Source organism: Pteropus vampyrus, unplaced genomic scaffold (genome assembly GCF_000151845.1).
Source record: "Pteropus vampyrus isolate Shadow unplaced genomic scaffold, Pvam_2.0 Scaffold187, whole genome shotgun sequence".
NCBI classification, from domain to species: domain Eukaryota; kingdom Metazoa; phylum Chordata; class Mammalia; order Chiroptera; family Pteropodidae; genus Pteropus; species Pteropus vampyrus.
In genome coordinates this window covers 1121410-1136648 of record NW_011888968.1, presented here as the reverse complement: position 1 = coordinate 1136648, position 15239 = coordinate 1121410, and the positions used below count along the sequence as shown (strand labels likewise).

The 15239-nt window shown below is 68.5% G+C and overlaps 1 protein-coding gene across 1 annotated transcript in view; it reads left to right on the top strand.

Moving 5' to 3' along the window:
• The window catches only part of LSP1 (lymphocyte-specific protein 1), a 38067-nt gene that overhangs the window by 13416 nt on the left and 9412 nt on the right, over positions 1-15239 (top strand). Inside the window, exons 2-7 of the mRNA XM_023537365.1 lie at positions 10549-10686; positions 12400-12528; positions 14196-14355; positions 14642-14731; positions 14912-14955; positions 15116-15197. Of these exons, the coding sequence (XP_023393133.1) occupies positions 10549-10686; positions 12400-12528; positions 14196-14355; positions 14642-14731; positions 14912-14955; positions 15116-15197 (643 nt within the window). The remainder of the gene's footprint in view (positions 1-10548; positions 10687-12399; positions 12529-14195; positions 14356-14641; positions 14732-14911; positions 14956-15115; positions 15198-15239) is intronic.

The following is a 15239-nucleotide window of genomic DNA, read 5'->3' as shown; positions in this document are numbered from 1 at the left end:
GCCGCAAGCGTCCACCTCGCTGTGGCTTTGCCTCCGTTCCTGAGTCCAGCACCAGGCCGTCGCTCTGGGTGGGAAGGGGGCGGCTGCAGCTCGGCCGAGGGTGGGGGCAGGTGGGCCTGCAGGTGGCCCGCCAGTGGGTCTGGGCAGAGGGGTGTGTCCCTTTGAACTCCCTGGGGACTCTCACCGGGGAAGGGCAGGTAGGGGGCGAGGGAGCACCCCTCGTAAAGAGAGGAACGCGTGTCTGTCTGGTGCCGTTAGCGAGTCCCCAGGCCGCAGGTGGACGTGAGCTCACCCTCACACCCTCCAGGCCCCAGACCCGGCGATGCCCACGGGGACGTGAGAGGCCGTGCCAGGCCGGTGACATCCTGCCACCCTCGCTGTGGCTGGCTGGCGTCTGTCCATGCCTAAGAAATACAGCTCCGGCCTCCGTCGCACAGTTGGGAGACCCTGGCTCGGAGAGGCTGCCGACCGGCCCAGGTCACTCCCTTCCCCCCCTTCACCCTGGTCCTTCGCCGCGGGCCGCCTGGGCTCTCCCAGCACCCACCCCTGGGTGCAGGGGGGAAGGGACGCCGCCTCTGTCTGTGACGAGCTGGGTGCCAGCAGTGGCCCGGTGCATCCTGAATCTGGTTTGAGCAGATCGCAAACCACTGAGCCAGGGTGCGTCGGCCTCCCGAACCCACACGCACCCCTGTCCCTTGGGCCATGGCCTCGTGTGGCCACCTCGATGCCCACTCCTCTCGGTCTGTCTCTGCCAGCAGGACGCGTCTGGCTGGCAGGCCTGGAGCCCCAGGGCTGGCCATGCGGTCCCCCTGTACCAAGCTGCCGCTCCCCCGCCCCCCGCCACTGCCCCTGGGCTTTCCGAGGCTTCCCCAGGTTCCCCTCGGGCCAGGCCAGCTTCAGGGACTGCGAGAGGGCAGTCAGGGGACCCTGGGCCCGCCTGGGCCCCGGATCCCTGGCTTCGTGAGGTGGGGGCTAGGCTGGCACCCTTGCTGGCATCCTGATAGCATGCAGGCTGCCATCTCCCAGGGAGGCTGAGAGGCTGGAGGAGCCTGTGGGGGCCCCTCTGTCACCGCCCTAGGTACTTGTCCGCGGTGGACATGATTGTCATCTCCATGCCTGGCTGTCTCCCCAGGGCACCTGGGCCCGGGAGGCCTTTGGGGACCCCGATGTGGCCAGCAGGGCAAAGATGGGCTGGTAGCCTGCTGGGCTGGCCCAAGGGGACTGAGGGAAGCCAGGCCTCCAAACCACAGTGTCCAAAGGGGCGTGGCTGCCTCAGGCCCCCCCAGGGCCCAGATCCGGGGGTGGAGTGGCCCCGGCCTGGCACCACCTCCCGGCCCGGTGGTCTGTCGGCCAGAGCGGGTGCTGCCCTGGGAGCCGGGCGAGCAGGCAGCAGGGGGCACAGGGACCGAGTGGCCCAGCCCCCTGGGCAGGGTGTCAGGGCAGGAGCCCAGAGCGCTGAGGTTCAGGCCCGGCTCCAGCTCACGAACAAGAGCGGGCCAGAGCGGCGAGCAAGCAGCGGCCGGGTGTACCTGGGGGCCGCCCCGTCCCTCTGCCAGAACCTCGAGAGGGTGCCCGTGACTCCCGGTCCCCAGGGTGGCGTGAGGGGCACGGCCCGCGGGACGACGAGAGGCTCGGCACAGGTTGGTGGTCAGGGGTCGGCCCATGCAGGTGTCCAGGGCCCAGGTGGGCCCCGGGCTGCAGGTGGGAGCTCTGGGTTGAGAGCCCCTCGCAGTCCCCCTGGCCCCAGGCGCGGAGTGGGCTCCGATGCCGGCCCGCCCCGGAGGCGAGGCCGTGGCCCTGCGGGACGGGGAGGTCCCGAGGTGAGAGGCTGGGGACCCGCAGGCCGGTGCCCTGTGGGCTGCGAGGCGCTCCTGCCCAGAGGGACAGTCGTCCAGGTGGCGGGAGGAAGAAGGAGCAGAAAAGAGAAAGAGAAGAGAGTGAGCGAGGGCGGAGGGCGGAGGGCGGAGGGCAGAGGGCAGAGGGCAGAGGGCAGGGCAAGGGGCCGCCACGCAGGCAGGGACGGGGACAGGACAGGGGCAGGAGAGCGGCTGAGAGCGAGCTGGACGAGGCAGGGGATGGGGTGCCCCAGGGGCCATGGGCGCCACCGAGGCTGGTCCCCCCACAAGGCCCCCACGCAGCGGAAGGAAGGGGACCAGAGGGGTGGACGGGGCGGGTGCCGGGCACGGGAGGTGGGCCACGCCTGCTGGGGCTGCTCCCGTGTCTCCAGGGAGGGTGGAGAAGGGACCAGCAGGGGCTCCGCGCGAGCAGCAGAGGGTGGGAGGCGGGGCTGGGTGCGGGGTTTCTGCACCTGACCGGGAGCCCTGGACGGGACCGTCCCGTCGCCTGCTCGCGGGCTGTGGGTTGGAAGCGAGGCCGCGCTGTCCGCCTGGCATGCTGTACCTGTGAGCCATGGTTTCCCATCTGTGATGGGCTGGTGTGGGGACGGCCATGAGGGGCCACGTGCGGCCGTGGAGGGGTCGCTTAGCCCCTTTAAATGGGGCTGTTCCAGCCGAGCCCCCAGTTCCTGGTGGGCACCTCAGGGGCAGATGACCAGGGCACGTCCACCTGCCCGCAGCTGGCGGCAGGACCCGAGTGCCGAGGTCGGCCCCACGTCCCCGTTTGTGCACATGGGAGGCTGAGACCCAGGGAGCTTTAGACTCATGCTCATTGCTCTGAGGGGACAGGCAGCGAGGGTCTGCGGAACAAGAGGACCCGTAGCCAGGGGCGATGTGATGGAGGCCGAGTTAGGGTCAGTCTGGCGGCAGAGCCCGGGCTCTCTCTGTTCTTTCTGTGGCCACGGCCCCCCTGCACCCCCGAGGCACTGGGAGCAGGTATGGCTCCGGGGCGGGGGGGGGCTGGAGCGCCGGGCAGAGGGTCCGGCTGCTCCGTACGCTGGGGTGGAGGGCCCCCCGGGAGAGCAGAGCCGCACCTCGGGACCTCCCCGTGCCAGGTGGTGGCTCCAGCCCAGGTGGGCGGCCAGGTTCTGGCCGCCGTGTGGGGACCTGGGGACTGGACTGACCCGAGAGCCATTTCGGCAGTGCCTGCGGGCAGAGCCGTGCGTGGGGCTTGCTGGGTGCGAGGTGGGTCTGGGCAGGAGAGAGGGGAGCGGGGCGGCAGAGGCTCCAGCCAGTGCCAGCCAGCAGTCGCGTGTCACGGAACGTGCCAAGGCCCAGCTTCGCGAGAGGCCCGAGAGCTTTGCCAGGCAGTCCCAGCCCGGCTCGGGAGCGACCGGCTCTCCTGGAGGGCCGTCCAGTGCCAAGAGGAGACGGGGCTGGACCTGGAGATGCAGCCAGGGCTGCCGGCCGGTCATTCAGGGCGCCATGTGGTCAGCCCGCTTGTCCGGTCCCCGGGAGGTCGGCCGAGAGCTGTGGTGAGTAGGCGTGCGCGTGTGCAGGGCGACTGGCTGATGCAGAGGATGCTGCGTGTGAGGGGCGGGGCGCCCGGAAGGTCTTCGGGGCTGCGTGGCACTTGGCCCAGGCCCTCGCAGTGCTGTGGTCAGTGACTCGGAGGACGGGCAGCCCTGCGTGTGCGGTGCGCGGGGCGGAGGCGGGAGCCGCCGGCGAGCGCGGGCACGGGCCTCACGGCCAGGCTGGATCCAACGGGCAGGCTGGACCCGAGGAGCGGAGGCCTTGACCTCCGACCCCAAGCCCAGACGGGCAGCCGGTCAGAGCAGATGGGGTCAGAGGTGTGGAGGAGGCTGACCACAGAACACATCACGAGAGGTAGGACCCCCAGCCAGAGGGAGGTGACTGGCCGGGCAGCGGGACGTCGAGCTAGGTTCTGGACCCCATTCTACTGCGGAGGTGGATGGTCCCCGACCCAGCCTCTGAGGACCCGGGGCAGGGGGCCCTGGGATAGAGGGGCTGGGGGCTCGCAGCTCGGCCCTGTGGAGCCAAGTTGTACGGGGAGACCCAAGAGTGGGCCAGATGCCTGTGAGGAAGATTTCGGGGTCACAGACTCCCTGAGGCTGGACCCGCCCGCAGTACGTGGCACCTGGGTGGCAGCGGCTCTGTTAGGCACCTTCCCCGGGGCCACGTGGGTAGACAGCGGGGGTCCGCCGGCTCCCTAGATGTCTTGGGGCTGGACGGTGCGATGGGCAGGACTGGGCTGCGGTCGCCCCAATAAGCGTTCAGAGCCTGGCCCCCCAGGACTTGCATGGGGCCCAAGGTAGCCACCTCGTCACAGGTGTACAGTGAAGGGGGAGGCAGGGACCCAGGGGCCAGGCGTATCACGGGGCTCGAGGGACAGGCACTATCAAGGGAGGGACTCGTCGTCCCCAGAGTGTGGGATGGGGTCTTGGTCCCTGTGTGGGCAGCTCGCACAGGGCGGGCAGCGTCCGGCAGTGCTGGGGACAGAGCAGTGGCCAGTGGTGCTGGGGACGAGGCAGTGGTCGGCGGTGCTGGGGACGGGGCAGTGGCCGGCAGTGCTGGGGATGGGGCAGTGTCTGGCAGTGCTGGGGCAGTGGCGGGCGGTGGTGGGGACGGGGCAGTGGCCGGCGGTGCTGCGGACGGGGCAGTGGCCGGTGGTGCTGCGGACGGGGCAGCGGCCGGCGGTGCTGCGGACGGGGCAGTGGTCGGCAGTGCTGGGGACGGGGCAGTGGCTCCGGCCAGACAGGAGGAGGATGCAGATCCACGGGGCAGGCGCTTCCCCCCACACTGCAGTCACCCCAGGTGTACCTGCGTGGGAGGTGCTGGGACAGTGGGTCAGAGGTGTGGTGGCCTTCAGATCTGGGCTCCACGAGAGACGGGAGGAGTCCTGTCTGCCTCCCTGTGGCCACGGCCCCTCACAATGTGCCCCAGTTGCCCACACTTCAATGTGTGGCCCCTTCCTCCACCACCATGTCCCCTGTCCCTCCAGGCTGGGTGCAGGCACGGGATCCCCTCCCCTGAGAGGACTTCCTGCCAGCTACATCCCTCCTTAAACAAGACCTTGGAATAGGGGTCCAGCTCCGTGGCCCACGAGTCACGCCATAGGTGTCGGGCGTCAAGTGTCGGGGTCAGCCCTGGGCAGGGAGGAAATTTCACCCACCTTTGGGTCTTGAGCACCTGGCGGAGGGAGGGGGCGGCGGGTGAGATTGGGGTGTGGGGAGGGGGGAATGATGAGCACAGAAAAGCTGCCCAGGAGATTACGGAGCAGATGGCAGATATCGGGTGTCATTAAGAGGGAGCACGGAGCCCAGGCAGGGGAGGGAGGTTGGGGACGGTGGCAGATGTGGCTGTGATCCCCAGCCCCACTCCTCAGGTGTGAAGTGGGGTGACCACCCCATTGAGCGGGGGGAGAAACTAGTAGCAGCGTGAGGGCTGTTGCTGGCCCGAGGGGTCCTTGGTGACCTGGTCTGCCCCAGGGCTGGCTGGGAAGGATGGGCTGAAGGGAGGGCTCCTTGGCTTTCGGGGCTCTGGGTGAGGCAGCTAGGAGTTCCCCAAACGAGGGGCCCCCAAGTGCTGCCTCCCCGGGAAGACAATGGGGTTTCGGGCAGAGAGGCCCTGCAGAGGCTGCATTGACACAGGGGTGCTGCCAGCAAGCTCTGGGAGAGGGGGCGAGGCGCGGCCTCTGGTGGCTCTGGGCTGATGTCACTATTGATAGAAAGATGCCCGTAAACAGGCTGCCCTGAAACCGTCCGAGGCCGGGCTCGGAGAAGGGCGCTGGCCGCCCTCCTTCTTCCTGAGGGGCTGGCGAGGACTTGCAGAGTCGGGCTGGGCAGGGCCCCTCCTCCTGCGGAGCGCCCCAGGGTGCCCTGCCTCGGGGCACGGGGCACCTAGTACGCGCTGCGGGCGGGCCTCTCACCAGCCTTGGTCTCCCGTGGGCTGGGGCCATGCCCCCATGACCCCCAGCATGGCAGGGGTGCCCTGGAGGACATACCAGCCCCAAACCTGGCCCCTCAGGGCCAGCCCAAGACTTTTGGGTGCTCTTGTCTCTCTGGCTGTGGGGGAAGCCAGCGTTGTAGGCGGATGTCCCCTCCTCCAGGGAGGCTGCCAGGCCTGCCCACCAGGGCTAAGAGAAACAGTGTGGGCCGTGGCTGGGCCTGTCCCTATTGGGGCTCCAGCCCCGCCCCCTCAGGGACAGCTGGGGGTGGGATCAGTGCCCCTCTTTATAGCCGGGGGCTAGACGCTGGGCCTAGGGTCTCACCCTGGGGCAGGGGTCAGAGGGACCATAGCCGCGCCATGGTCTCAGCCCCGGCCTCCCTGGAGGGGTTGAGCTGCTCTCTGGCGTCCCGGTAGCCCTCCCTCCTCAGGCTGAGAGATCACCAGCCTGACACCGCTCACGCCATCCCCTACCCTCAGCCCCATGTGTCTGCTGCTTTGGGCCCCATCCAGTCACCCCAAAGATGGCAGCAGACCCCCACCTCACCTCACATCCTCTAATTACCTCCACTCCACACTCCTCTCTGCTCAGAACTTTCTGTGACCTTCCCACCCGTCCCCCGGACCCGCGGCTTAGCTGTTCAGCCCCTGGCCCCTGGACCCCGTCCTGTCCCGTCCTGCCGCCCGCTTTGGGGCCCAGGAGGAGCCGGGAGGGGGTGGCGCCCCTGTACCCCGGTGCAGAGCTGAGCACTCGGCAAGGGCCAGCTCCCTCAGTCCCGTGTGGGGACACTGAGGCCCCAGCGATGGCGTGGCCGTGACAGCCCATGGCGGCCTGGGAGCCAGCCGGACCGGGCCACAGCTCCGGCCGGGGTGCGGGGCGAGACTGTCCGGCTCTCCCACACCGGGGTCTGCGGCCCACCCGCCTTCTTGCCACTGCCTTTGTTCTCGCCCCCTCCGGGCCCACGAGCCCTTGCTCATCTTTCAGAACCAAGTTCGAGGTCACCTTCCGAGCTTCCCCGGGCTGTCGGGTGCCCGGCAGGGTGTCTACTGGGCCCACGAGGCTGTGACCACCAGGAGGGGGCTGCCCCCCACCCTCAGGCCCAGCAGGGCACAGCCACACCCAGGAAGGAGCTGCTGGAGGGGGCAGGAGGGGGCTGGACCAGTGCCAGGCCGGTGGGGGGCCAGGTCCAGCAGCTGCAGCCAAGTGCCTACACCCCAGCCTGGGGCGCCTCGTGCACTCCTGCGCCCCACCCAGCACCCACCTGCTCCCTAGCTGGCTCGGGGCTCTTTGTGCTCCTGGCTCCCCCCGCCCCCTCACAGCTGCATCCCCAGCTGCCCCCGCAGACGAGTGACAGCTAGCGTCCTGGCAGCGCCACACCCGCGGACCCCTCCCCGGGCTGCCTGGAGCAGGACCCCACATTGCACAACCAGTGAGGGGACACTCCCGCATCGTGGGGTGCGGTGCTGCCCTCTCCCAAGCCCCCGAGTGGTCCCAACCTCTGTCCTGGGGGCCTGCTCTGTGACCGAGGTGGTTGGGGTGCTTGCTCTCTGACAGCCCTGGAAGCCGGTGCTGAGAAGGCCTCTCCATGGGTCATTTCTCTCCACTTTCTGTCCCTTCGCTCATGACCTCTATGGCCGCTTGAGGGGCCGGTCGCTCTGCAACTGTCCACCCTGGCCCACGGCGTATGAGACCCCAGGGAGGCTGGGCATGGGGGTGGGGGGCCTAGCCCAGCTCCCCAGGCCTCTGAGTCGGCTCCTACCCGTGGTGTGTAGGGGACCTGAGGCCAGGAGGGTCCCCCGTGGGCCTAAAGGAAATGCTCTCCCGTGATAGGCCTCGCCTGGCTGTTGTCCCTTTGGCCCCTGCCCCCAGCTGAGCCCCAAGCTCTCCCCCGTGACTCTGAGAGGCAGGTGGGGCAGCCCACTCGCCGCCTGCAGGGGGCAGAATTGAGCCGGGACTGAGGCCTGAAGCCCCTTCTGGAGCCAGGCGGGGGGCGGGGGAGGAGGGAGGAGGGAGGAGGGAGGAGGGACAGCTGGGAGTGCCAGGCCTGGCACCACCTGCCCTTGGTGGGGACTGGGGGCTACGGAGGAAGGAGGGGAGGGGGCCGGCGTCTTCAGTGGGGGACCCGTATGCGATATACCCGGCCCGTGGGGGCTGCCCCCAAACTCAGGGACCCCCCCCCACTCAGTGTGGGGAGTCATAAGCCTGCAGGCCTGTTGGGGTCTCACGTGCTGGCGCACCTGGGTGGGGCAGGGCCCCCGCGGTGGAGCCTGACACAGGGGTGCGGGGCCCCACTCCGCGCCCCTCGGGCTGAACCCTGGGCCTCAAGCACGGAGCCAGAACAGACACAGGAAATCGCCTAATTGCATTTGCTGGGGAACAGCAAATCCCTTGCAGCTGCAGCCGGCTGAGCTGGGGCCACAGGCGGCCGGCTGTCGCCAGCATCCTGACAGCTCCGCTGAGCGTGCCAAGGGGTCTGGGCCTCTGGCCGGGGGCGCCTTTCCCAGGCCAGAGGCCCCCACCCCACCCCAAGAGAGCCACCCCCATCCCAGTTCCTAGAACAGAGCCCAGCTGCGGCTCAGAGAGGGGCTGAGGTCATGGGAGGGGCCGGGGGGGCTGCATTACTCATATCCTGGGGCCTCCGGAGGGAAAGGGGGCGGGGAGGGAAGGGGCCTAGCTGGCTCCTTGTCCTTGGGCTGCTGGGTCAGGGGCTGTGGAGGGGTGGCTCCTCCCAGCATGGGGCTTTGTGGAGACACTGGGTCACCCCTGCCCTGCACCCCGACTCTGCTCCCCCAAGTTCCCCGCCAGGAGGGCTCGGGGGGCCCCGCGCTGCGGCAAGAGCAGGGGGCGACCCCGAGAGGGGCCTCCGAGACGATATTCTCAGAAAATGTGCCTTGGCCTCTCCCAGGGCGGTCGTCAGGGTGACGGCCAGCAAAACAGTAAACAGAGCTGGGGGCCGGGCCCGCCAGCACGCCCTCACCTTGTTCCCGTGTCCCGGTCTGCACGTGCACGTCCGCGTGTGCTCACGTGTGTGCATGGCGCGGGGTGTCTGGGCCCACGGGTGGGGGGCTACAAGTGCCTACGTGGAGCTCATGGGAAAAGCGCGTGTGTCCGCGTGGGCAGGAGAGGCCCAGGGACGTCCGGCCTGGCACGGGAGCCCAGCGGGGGCCTGTGTGGTGCTGCTGTGGCCTGGACGTGGGGATTCGCACATGTGTCAACACCCCCACACGGTGGGCTTTGCTGGTGCAGGGTCCCCAGGACTTGGGGAGGGGTCTGAGGAGGAGCCGAGGTCAGCTCCAGGCCTCGGGCCCATGGCACACACCCCTGTGCCACACACGGCCAAGACACCCCACCAGAAACACGCCTGTGGGCGCGTGCAGCTTAGACATGGGGCGAGAGAACAAGATGGCCGCCTCTCTCCTCCAAAGAGTCTTCCTGGGGTGCCTGCCCCCCCGGGTGGCTGCAGGACAGGTCCACGGGTACCCTCCCTCCATCCCGCGGCGTGAGGCCCAGCACAGGGGTCCCATTGCCATTTGGAGGGGCTGCTGGTGTGTGCAGCGGGAAGGGACCCCGGCTCCCAGACACCCAACAGCCCCGAGAGCACCCCAGGCTCTCCCTCCCACACAGAGTGAGGCCCCGCAGCCCCCCGGCCGAGGGCCTGGAGGGGGAGGTGGGGCTTCCTGTGCCGCGTGATGGGACCAGGTGTGGGGATGGAGGCTCGGGGGCCTGGGGCGGGCGTTGGGGGTGGGCTGCCGCCCGGGCGGGGGAGCGGGCCTTGAGCTGAGGCTGCGGAGGGGCCTGGCTTTTGTCGGAGAGGCTCCAAGGAGACTTAGGAGAGATTAGATCACGCGCTGGCTGCTGAGGCCTCGGGCGGAGGCCCAGAGGATGGGGAGCTGCGGGGTCACTCAGCGGACACCGGCAGGAAGGGGCTGAGACCCCAGGCCGGGGCTGTGCGCCCTGCAAATGTGGGAACCCACAACTCCCCTCTCCCACTGTAGGGGGGCTGGGGGAGGCAGGACCGTGCGGGCTAAACACCAAGTGTTCGGGGTCTCCTGGCCCAGGGCAGGGGCGGCCAGGCTCGGCCCCCCCAGTCCCAGAGACGCTGAGAAGCTGAGGGCTCAGCACGTGCTGAGAAAGGAGGCCCTCCCGTGCCCAGCTCTGCAGTGCGCCTCAGTTTCCCCATCTCCGAAAAAGCCCAGAGACTCTGTGGAGGGCCCCGAGACGGCGAGGGTGGGGGGCGCTGGGTGAGCCAAGCCTGTGGGGCCCCAGCTGCAGGCAGCCCCTTCTCCGGCTCCAGGCTCCTCTGGGGGGGCCAGCTTCTCTCAGGGCACCTCTTTCTTGGGAGACAGGAAGGGGCACCCCATTTGGGGTGGCTGCCTAGCTGGGTGGCCCTGCCTGCGGCCAAGACCTCGATGGCGTGTGTCCTGGCTCCGCTCAGGTCCGGGAATCCAGGCAGCTGGAAGGGGACAGAGGGTCTTGTCCCATCCTTAGGTTGCTCCTGCCTAGACACAGGATCCCCTCCACCACCAGGAGGCACCCAGGTGTGAGATGCCTACAGAACCCAAAGACTTCCCCGCAGAGGGCCCCGTCGCCACCATCTCCTACGACCTCTGCCTTAAAGATGGGGACACTGAGGCCTAGACAGGGCCGGGGCGGTCCAGTACCCTCCCCACGCAGCCCCTGCAAGGCCTGCCTGCACTGGGGAAGCGGGGTGTGGGCCGACGGTGACTGTTTCTCTGTGTCCCCCAGGCTCTCCGCGCAGTGGGGTCTAGAAGATGAGGAGGAGGTCACCCCGGAACGACAGGAGCAGGAGAGGGACAGGCAGCTGGGGACCCAGGACCAGGATGGAGGTGGCCCGTGCCCAGAGCCTCTGGAGCAAGAGAAGCTGTAAGCACCAGGCAGCCCCGCCTGTCCTGCCCCCGAGCAGAGGGGGTTCGGGGGCCGCAGAGCAGACGAGACCGGGGGCAGGATTGGGGGGTGCTCCTGAGTGAGGGTCGTCGCAGCCCCGGGAGCCAGTGGACTCTGCAGGACGCCTGGCCAGAGGCACAGCAGCTTCCCCTCCCCGTCCCCCGCCCCCAGCCAGCTTCCCAGGCTGATCCGGCTCTGGCCGCCCTGAGAGGCCCCAGCCCTTGCTTGGACCAACTCTGACCCCAGCTGCGAGGCCCCCGAGCCCCCCGCCCAAGCTCCCTCCTGCCGGTGACTCACACAGGCCACGTCTACCTTGGCGGGCCAAGGCCGGCTCGCTTCCTCCCAGGCCCAGGAGGCCTCCGTGGCTGGGCTGGGCCGGGCTGTTTTTCCAGCATCGCCCCCTTCCCGGCCCCGTTTTGTTCCATTTTCTCCGAGTCAGCGGCTCCGGGCGGGGTGGGGTGCTGCGGCGGTCACGGCCCTTCGAGCCAGGTCCCTGAAGAAGCAGAGGCTGGAGGTGGGGGAGCAGGGGGCTCACTGGTGCCAGAATCACAAGCCTGTGGTGGGGAAACGGGGTACAGGGGCTCACACTGCTGCCTGGGGAAGGAGCCGGGGGCCAGGCCCAGGGGGGCTCAGCTGGGAGAGCAGAAGACTGATCCCCCACCCCACGGGCTGATGTAGGAGATGCAGGCCAGCTCTTGGGGAGTCTTAGACCAATGGGAAAAACACAGGCCAGCTTTTGGGGACCCTGAGATCAATGGGGGAGACACACTCAGCTCTTAGAGCCTTAGACAGATGGGGGAGACACAACTCAGCTTTCGGGGAGCTCTAGACAGATGGGAGAGACACACCTAGCTCTCGGGGAGCCCTAGACCAATGGGGGAGACACAACCCAGCTCTTGGGGGGCCCTATACCAACGAGGGAGACACAACCCAGCTCTTGGGGAGCCCTAGACAGATGGAGGAGACACAGGCCAGCTCTTGGGGACCCCTAGATCAATGGGGAAGACACAGGCCAGTTCTCGGGGAGCCCTAGACCAATGGGGAGACACAATCCAGCCCTCAGGGAGCCCTAGACCGATGGGGGAGACACAGGCCAGCTCTTGGGGACCCCTGGACCAATGGGGAGACACAACCCAGCCCTCAGGGAGCCCTAGACTGATGGGGGAGACACACCCCAGCTCTCGGGGACCCCTGGACCAATGAGGGAGAAACTGGCCAGCTCTTGGGACATCCTAGACCAATGGGAGAGACACACCCCAGCTCTTGGGGAGCCCTAGACCGATGGGAGAGACACACCCCAGCTCTTGGGGAGCCCTAGACCGATGGGGGAGACACAACCCAGCTCTCGGGGAGCCCTAGACCGATGGGAGAGACACACCCCAGCTCTCAGGGAGCCCTAGACCAATGGGAGAGACACACCCCAGCTCTTGGGGAGCCCTAGACCGATGGGGGAGACACAACCCAGCTCTCGGGGAGCCTTAAACACATGGGGTAAACATAGCCGTGTTCTTGGGGAGCCCTGTGCTCATAGAGTGAACACAGCTGTGGCCTCAGGCAGCTCCAGACTTTGGAGGGGACGCAGCCCCTGGCCTCAGGGACCCTTGACAATGGGGGACTTGGCCCAGGCTCCGGTCCTGCCTCTGTGGCACAGCGTCCGGCCAGCCCGAGCCCCTTTCTGTTCTGCCGCTTCAGCTTGAAGGCCTCGGAGAGCCCCGAACTGGACGAGGATGAGGGTTTCAGCGACTGGTCCCAGAAGCCGGAGCGGCGGCAGCAGGAGCCCCCTTGGGGAGCGAGCCCAGAGGGGGACCCCGAGGAGGACAGGCAAGTGGGGTTCGAGCCGGAGCCGGCCCCAGGCGCAGGCTCTCTGCAAGCCCCCCGAGCCGTGCCTGAGCGATGGCCCGCTGCTCCCCTTCCCAGCCCCCCGAAGGGGCCCCACGGCTGAGAGGGGGTTGAGGGAGGGAGAGAGCCAGACGGCCCGCGAGGGGCTGCGGGGAGAGGCGGTGAGGAAATCTCACCCCTGGGCCGCGGCCAGCCCAGCTGCGGCCAGCGGGTGTTGCCACATCAGCGCACATCTGCAGCCCGCTGACGTAATGGAGGCCCCGGCCCCCTTCCTCCCCGGGGGCTGGCCGGCCTCCATTCCCACGGAGGGGACCAGGTATTTCCAGATGTGAGGCCCGCAGTCGGCCTGGGGGACAAGCTTTCCAGATGTGTAGACGTGTTAGCCGGTCTGAACCGGGCGGGCGGGGGGTGGGGGCGCAGTGCTCCTGAGCCCAGGGATGGGGGCTGCTCTCGGAGCCCCCCAAGTTCAGGGGGTCTGCCGCTCTTGGCAAGGCTGTGCTTACGGCGCCCATGTGCTCCGGGGCTCCGGCTGCGGGACAGGGCCCCCCGCTGCCTTGAGTGTCTCCCGAGCCCCGAATCTCCCCCGCTCTGAGCCCCCTCCCAGCCCCTCCAGGCAGCCTGGAGCTCCAGCCGAGACCCTGCAGCCGGTCCACACCCCTTCCCCGTCCTCCCACACCCCTAGAGACATCTGCCTCGCGGAGGCCATGGTTCTGGTTCCGCCCAGCCTCAGTTTCCCCCAGCTGCCTTCGGGAGCTGGTGCACACTCTGCCGTTCCGAAGTGGGGTTTGGGGTCAGGAGTGTGGGTCCCGGCCCTGCTTCTTCCTCCCCGCTGGCCGGCGGCAGGCCACCATCCCCAACAGCAGGGGGCACTTTGTGTCTTCGGTGGAGCCCTTCCCGCCTGCTCTCCTCTCGGCCTCCGCCCCTGCCCGCCTGGCCCTGCTCATGCCGCGGCTGAATGGGCCCTCTGTGTGCCTGCGCCGGCTGGACCCCGGCCCGCCCTGGGCGGTGGGTCTGGGTCTCGGTTGCCACGAACACCAAGGGGCCTGAAATCATGGAAAATGCGAGAATTTCCCACCTTCTTCTCCAGGTTCAGTCCTGCTCAAATGCAGAGCTGCCGGCCGCCCGCGGGCTGGCCGCCCCCCACCCCCTGCATAGTCAGCCCCTCTCCTTGAGGAAATGCTCATAGCTGTGCTCCTGCCCCTGTCTGTCCTCCAGCTGAACAGCCCCCCACACTCCCAGACCCCATCTCACTGCCACCACACAGCCTTCTCCCTGGAGCCCACTTGCCACACGCACAGCAGGGCAGCCCTGGCCCCAGGGACTGGCCAGCCTAGGCCGCAGGGTGGACGGGGACAAGCAGGACACAAGGCTGGGGCCTGTCAGAGAACCCGGAGGCCAAGCCCAGCTCAGCCTCGGCTGTCAGTTGAGAGAGGCCTGCCCAGTGGGGTCGGGGCGGTGGACACTGCTCCCTGGGGGCCCCAGGGATTGGATCTGGCTCTTGAGGTCCTTGCACACACTTCCCCAAAGAGGCTGGGGTCTCGGGACACCTTGTACTCAACGGGTCTGACCGTCTGAGGCTTGGAAACAGGGAAATTTGAATTGAGCGATCACATATCCCTGGTCGGACTGTGCGCCTATTCCTCCCACAGGCCCTGCAGGAACCAGGACGGGGCCGAGCTGAGCCCAGACACAGTCTGCCTGGATAAGCTGCAGCTGCACTCGGGCCCGGAGCCCCAGGGGGAGCCAGGCCCAGGGGAGGCCTCTGGGGACAGCCAGGCGCTGGCTGGGGCAGAGCCAGCCCAGGAGCAGGTAGGTGATGGTGGACCGCACGGGGCCTGCCTCTGCGGCCGGCACGCACTGGGGGCCTCGTGGGCCCGGCCCAGAGGGAGCCAACACATCCATTCTGAGAGTGGTGGGGCTCGGTGACCCTGTGTGGCCAACCCCTTCTGCAGAATTGCAGCCCCGAAGTATGTCTGGGCTGGGAAGGCCCTGAGGCGTGAGCGGGGAGTGTTTGCCCCGATGGGGGCGGCGGGGGGCAGGAGGGGTATGGGAGGGGGTCGCCTAGGTCTCACGACCTCAGATGTTCTGTTCCCAGCATGAGAGATGCCAACCACCCAGGACGCCCAGCCCCTCGGCCTTGGAGACCACCGGACAGGGCTCCCCTCCCCTGAGCCCCAGCACCAACGTAGGTCAAGCCCCAAGCCTGCTCCCCGCCTCTCCCCGGCCGGGAGGGAGCCCCGCGCTGGGCTGGGATAAGGAGGGCCCCTGCCGTCCCCCACCCGCCGTGCCCAGACAGGGGTGCCCTGACGTGGGGCAGGGGAGGGCTGTACTCGGGCTGAGGCCACGTCCCCGCCCTGCCCTGCAGGTCATCGCCAGGACCGAGAGCCTGTTCCGCTCCGTGGACAAGAGGTATGTGTGGCCGCTGTCCTGGCTGGGACCCTGCCTGTCCCAGAGAGGGTGGTGAGAGGAGCCAGGGCGGAGATCGGGGGCTCAGAGGGCTCTGGCGGGGGCCAGGCTGGGTGCAGCAGCCACGTGAGGGGGACGAGGTGTCACCCTTCGCCCTCTCCAGTAACAGCGTGAAGAAGTCCCAGCCAGCCCTGGCCGTCTCCAAGATCGGTGAGCGGCTAGAGCAGTACACCCAGGCCGTCGAGGTACGTCAGGGTCCCCCGTTCTGCTGGGCCCCCGCCATTCAT